Genomic DNA, 6,003 nt, shown 5'->3' on the forward strand with positions numbered 1-6,003 from the left:
TACCATTGTTGTCTGTCATGTTGACAACACCTTTCTCTAATTAAAACAAGAATGCCAATACTTGTTCAAATGATTCCCCTCTCAAATAAATACGCAAATGAAATGAAATATAAACACGTTCTCCCGGGCCTTATTTTTTTGGTGAAAATAAGAAAAAACCCATCAACAACAAAACACAAACAAAACAAATCAAAACAAAACTTAGAATACACATATTGGCGAGTGAATGAAAAAAACCGAATACATTTATCTACTGTTAGAACTGCAATGTACGCCGGCTCCAAAATTCGAGAACCGAATATAATTCGCTGTAGGCAAGTGAACGAGCACATGTGTTGTGTTTTGGTTTCGAACTGGACACAGGTCGTTGGTGGTACCGCTGAGTTATTTCATAATTTGTACTGAATTTGAGCTACACTTTTAATCATGGCGGAGTACGTACATCAAACTCTGGAGGAGATGATTCCAGAGCTTGAAGAAATGACACGATTGGGATTATTTACAGCCAAGGAAACAAAGTAAGTTTTTGAGTGAATTTGAAATGAAATGTGATTCCCCGACCGGTGTCAACAAATAAACACGCAGGATCACACCAGACCAGGACATCTTCTTTCCCTAATTTTTCCATAATTATAACTGATAGTGATATATTAGTTCTTTATTAAATTAAATGCTGATTAGATCCTGAGTCTAGTCTAGATCAGACTAAGTCTAAAGAGTAAGACAAAAGTAAGAGGCTTTTAACACGCTTGGCCTAGATACTACAGCTGTTTATTAGCCTACTCGACTCTAGATTTCGGCAATTGTTTACTTTCTCGCGTTTAATTCCGGTCGAGCCTTGATCTAGATCTAGACGAAACTCTATGCATCCCCGACTTGATAGGCTATTCAAAATTTTGCGCTGGAGTTAAGAATATGTCACACAGCAATTTCATCATGTTTTTTGTAGGCCTAGACTCTAGATCTAGATAGATCTATATAATCTATGCTCTATATCTAGATTAGATCTAGAATCTAGATCTAGATTCTAGTACTTAACATATTGGCTTTAGTTTTAGGTCTTCCGTACTGATCTTGATGGCCATTGATTAGGCCTATAATATTCATAGAGTTCACAGTGGTTGCTCGTTACAGAAGTCCTCCCCCAGAATTAAATGCGAGAAAGTAAACAAATACCTAGAATCTAGATCTAGATTTCTAGATCTACTGTTATTGACTGCTGAGATTGCGGAGGGCTGTTCTATTAGGCTCCAAGGCACTGTTCGGGAGAAGTGGTCCCGGCCTAACTCCATAAACGTTTAGGCCTATTATATGTATACACAAACGAAGTGATTATTCGGACTCGAGTCCGAATATGGAAAAATGTTATTCGGACTCTGATTCTTGTCCAGCATGACATCACTTCCGACTTCCTGTGACTCGTGAATCCGGCTTCCTGTCCTGCCTCACTCGTGACTCGCCTCAGGCTGGGTAGCCTAGAGACCGGGATCACTTCGGGCAAAAAGTCGTTTTGTGCAGGAGCCGAGTTTTAATCTTATGATGAATTTGAGGCCGGCCTGAAAAGTTATAGTCAAGAGGTCATCAGAAGCAATTAAAGATGGCTCGTTAGCGTGTGTCTGGGTCGGATGGGCGGCCTGCACACGTGTGGCTTTGTGTGTGTCGGGGAGGGTGGTGGGGGGGCACTATCGGTCCGGGCTTTGAATGTCGCATACGCGTCAGTCTTTTTCCCCCCGGCAACTGATCATTAAATTACAATAATAAGCTAGTCTTGACGTAGATCTACGTTATGAATTGTGGGCTGGTCTATGGAATCAAAAGTTGCCGTATGCTCAGCTCTACACAGCAACACAACTTTTTCTTGGTAAACAATCGATATGACACAGGCTTGTGTATTTGAACGAATTGGTCTTTTTTTTTTTTACACAGCTCATAATATGCAGGTGCCAGGTGGTCTGCTAATCTTCAATTTTACCTTTTTCTACAACAAAGAAAGTGGGAAACGTGGGGGGGAGGGGGGGCGTATCAATGAGGCGGCGGGCATTGGATCGGCTGATAAGGTGTGGGGGAAACTAAAAAATGGCGGAAAATTGGAAGCACTGAACGTTAGATCTATAGAACGAAGACACTTCCTTTTTTCCGGACCCGAGTCCGAATAACATTTTTTCAAATCTACATCTAGAAATTTTTTTATTTCAAATAACGACGGCCATACACAAAAACGGAAGTCAAGTAAAAAGACTGACTGAGTTGCCAGGGTGAAAAGACCACCGGTAAATTTCAGAAAAGGTCCAAACCCATTTGAGGCTATTTTCGGCACTATTCTAACAATTTTTAATGTGTTGAAAAGAATTTTGGCACTGAAAATTGTCACAAAGCATTATTTTATGCGACAAAACGTAGAACGACACTAACTATTTTTCGGTAAAGTGGCCATCTTGTGTGACGTCAAAGAGGGATATCCCTCTAATCACGTGACTACATGAACTAAACATAGCCAACTGCATGGCACCAAATTTGTGTACAGGACCTATCATGGCACGACGTTGGGTGAGATGTTTTTCCAGGAGACGTGCCGGCAATGTGATATGATGCAGTGCTCCGATGATTCTGTTGCTTATCTCTTCTGCACACTGTTTATCGGGCAGGGGGGGGGGGTGTAATCTCCGGGCGTCATTACTGCAGTTTTAGCGTGCTTAAATTGTCTTTGCGTTTACTGTGTTTCAATTTCAAGCATCAGCGTTCTTACGGTTCTGATCATCAATGATCTAAAAGATCTTCCATCACCAGAGCATGGCTGATGTTTTGCAGTTAGCCGCAAGTGTAAAATTTTACAGCTCGAAACACATGGATACGGATAATACGTCAAACCACTGACCCAACATGTCATTTCATGCGGTACCTCCAAAGATTTCCTACTGTATCGTGCACACGATCTTTGGTACCTCCACGGCCTTATAAAGTTAGTCTGTGGGTATCCCAGGAAATGATGACATCACATTACTAAAATTAGTAGCCAATCAGTTAGATGAGTCGATCTACGTTTAGTCGCATGTTTATTTTGTGAATTTAGCTCTGGGGGACCCCCATGCAACTTGACCTTTTCTTTTTTTGGCAGGGGGAGCCCCCCCTGCAACCCCTGGTTTTTTTTAACGCAACTTCAGATTTGTTTCGATTGTGTACATAATGTTTATGGAGTTAGGCCGGGACTACTTCTCCTGAAGAGAGCCGGCTCCTAAAACTGGAGTCCGAATTTAAATGGCTATTCGGCTCTATTTGGACTCAGGTCTGAAAATTTTTAAAAATTTATTCAGACTCGGCCTCTAAGTCAGTTATGTGAGTGTAAGGAGGCTATATTAATTATACAACTGTCGTCTGGGGATTTTACGTAAAACCAGAATTAGAACTAACTATATATAATTTTCTTCTAGGACTGTGTAATTGTGTCAAAAGTCAAAAGAGTGCTCTCTCATTTCCTAGGGCCAATGGCAGTGTCTACGTAGCCTACACGGTAACCGACAACTCAGCGTCCTTCCGCCACCATTTGTCTTTCCACGTGTTTAATTTTGTGGTGTGTTATAGTTTTTCTGTACAATAAATAAAAAAAAAAATTACATCATACAAAATCAACGGTCATGGCCTCTTCCCGAGAGTGCATGATCGCTACGTGAAATCTCATTGGTCAACATAATTAACTTTGCTCCTGGCAAGGTCAACTCAACTTTGTTGTTCTGTTCATACTTATACTAACGATGCAGGGAGGGCCAGTTTAAATAGATCTAGTAACTGGATATTACAGCTCTCGTCTTGATTGTTATCATTATATCGAAAAATGTTCCATAAAAATGCTGCAAATATTTAGGAACAAAGGTCGGAAGTCGGAACGGTCGTCATGCTGGACTCAATATAGAGTCCAAATATAATCATTGTCTAAATGGACTCGAGTCCGAATAGTCACCTCAAATCCTAATAAGTTACTACTCTGACCCTAAACCTAGCACTGACCAAAAACTTACTACTAATTAGGGGATGTCCATTAGCACGATCAGTTCAGTTTGGTTTGGTAGGCGGGGCTAGCCAGATTGAGGGTGTAAATTGACAATCATGGCACAAACTGATCTGACTCACTGCCTAAAAAACAAGTCATCCAAAAAATAATGGCTTTTGTTTTTTGGCCGCGAATTGGGCAATCAGTTTGTCGATCCCCGATTGGGCACAGGGTATAACCCAAGAATCTGCTTCTCCTGACGACCTCCCTCCCCCCTCAAGGATAGATGAAAATCATTATTTATGAAGGTTAGAATTTAAAAAAGGATTTTGATGGCTATTGGTTAGGCCTAACATAAATCTTTTATTTTGTGAAGTTCATAAAAGGGTCATTCCGTGAAAAAATGAGACCACAGTGACACACGTATTGGGTGGATGATTACCCACTGAGCGTTTTTTTTTTTCCTTCTATACCGGAAAGTTGTTTCTCACAACAAAAACAGGCTCTAATAACTAAGTGCTCTGACTTTTTTTTAGCTGACCATCATCCTGCTGTTGTGTCGCTACACTTTCATTTTTCAAGGAATAGTCTGAAAGGAGAATACTTTGTGAAATTATGTCTTCCGGAAAGAAAAACAATTAAAACATGTAGGTGGACTGTTGAATATAGCCGAGACTGTTGAGATTAAGTTGATGTTCATAAAAGGTTGATGTTCTGAGAGCAAACTTTTCTGAATAAAATTTTTGCCTCTTTTTAAAATGCTTTTTCCCCTCTTCCTCAGAATCATCCTGAAGAACAGGGAAAGTTTTGAATATCGCCTTCGCCAGCTGACCAAGACGAAAGCTTCATTTCTGAATTACGTTGAAGTATGGAATCTTATGTAGAGTGCGCTATTACTTTTAGTTGGTTCTGAACAATTATTTTTCTGCGCATGATCCTTAATTGGGTTTATATATAATATAAAGTATAAAGTCAAATGTTGTAAGAAAGCTAATGTTTTCTTCTACCGTCTTTCACTTTCATTATGCACTTTGAGTTAAAGATTGTAAGGGAGTCTTTTTAAAGTGATCTTTTTGAAATCAATTAAATTGTTTTCATATCTTCCATTTGATGTTGTTTGTTTTCATCTTATCACTGTTGTTCTCATAGAATTTTTGTTTATTGCCATTTCAGTACGAGAAAAAGCTGTTGGAATTATTAAAGATAAGGAGGAAGGTAAGTTGGACAAAATATTTCCCCGTCAGTTCCCGCTCCATCACCCTTTCATCTCAGTGTCCATTGTCCAATTTTGATTAGCAGTACTTTCAAATTGTCTTTCAGCAATATTTTACTATAGAAATGTAAAATTATACTTTGCAATTAGAAAACATTTTCCCTCAAGGAGAAAATTACGCCATATCTGAAATTGGATATCCGTCACCCTAAATTATATTTTAAAAAAACATAATGTAATTTCTGTAATTTGTTGAAACTGTGTGGAAGAATTAAAGCCACTTTTGTAGGGTTTGTGAGAGTCAAAAGAAGACATAAGTTTCTCATGATTAATAGTTTTCATAATAAATTCTTTGATTATGTTTCTGTTTTATGGATTGATATGAGAATTCCAAGAGCAAATTGTCTTTGATTGAGTATAATGTTTTTATCATTTTATTTTTCCAGAAAGTTGCCAGTGACTCAAGGAAAAGGGAATTAGAAAAGTCCATTGCTGATAGGATTCATCAACTTTATCGGGTTTGTATGATTTTTATGTTGTATTCCCAATCCTTGTCTGGGGAAAGCCTTCTACTCATTGTGATCAGAAATTATTCATTTTTATGTCTCTGTTAAGAGCTAAAAACAACCGGTTGTTGTTCGACGCTGATATATAACGAGATGCATTTTATTCATCCTGCATTTGGATACATTTATTGTGTGCCTTCACCAGCTTCAACAACACAAAATGTGCATATATACATGATTTATATAATGATCTCTCTCTCTGTCTCTGTCTCTGTCTCTCTCTCTCTCTCTCTCTCTCT

General features: G+C 38.8%; 1 protein-coding gene across 1 annotated transcript in view; it reads left to right on the top strand.

Moving 5' to 3' along the window:
* The first annotated feature begins 311 nt into the window (after positions 1-311).
* The window catches only part of LOC101855029 (U3 small nucleolar RNA-associated protein 6 homolog), a 100,738-nt gene continuing 95,046 nt past the window's right edge, over positions 312-6,003 (top strand). The window contains exons 1-4 of the mRNA XM_035970424.1: positions 312-518; positions 4,767-4,851; positions 5,159-5,200; positions 5,645-5,716. Coding sequence (XP_035826317.1) covers positions 427-518; positions 4,767-4,851; positions 5,159-5,200; positions 5,645-5,716 — 291 coding nt within the window. The 5' untranslated portion in view covers positions 312-426. The remainder of the gene's footprint in view (positions 519-4,766; positions 4,852-5,158; positions 5,201-5,644; positions 5,717-6,003) is intronic.

Source organism: Aplysia californica, unplaced genomic scaffold, assembly GCF_000002075.1.
Source record: "Aplysia californica isolate F4 #8 unplaced genomic scaffold, AplCal3.0 scaffold00266, whole genome shotgun sequence".
Lineage (NCBI taxonomy): Eukaryota > Metazoa > Mollusca > Gastropoda > Aplysiida > Aplysiidae > Aplysia > Aplysia californica.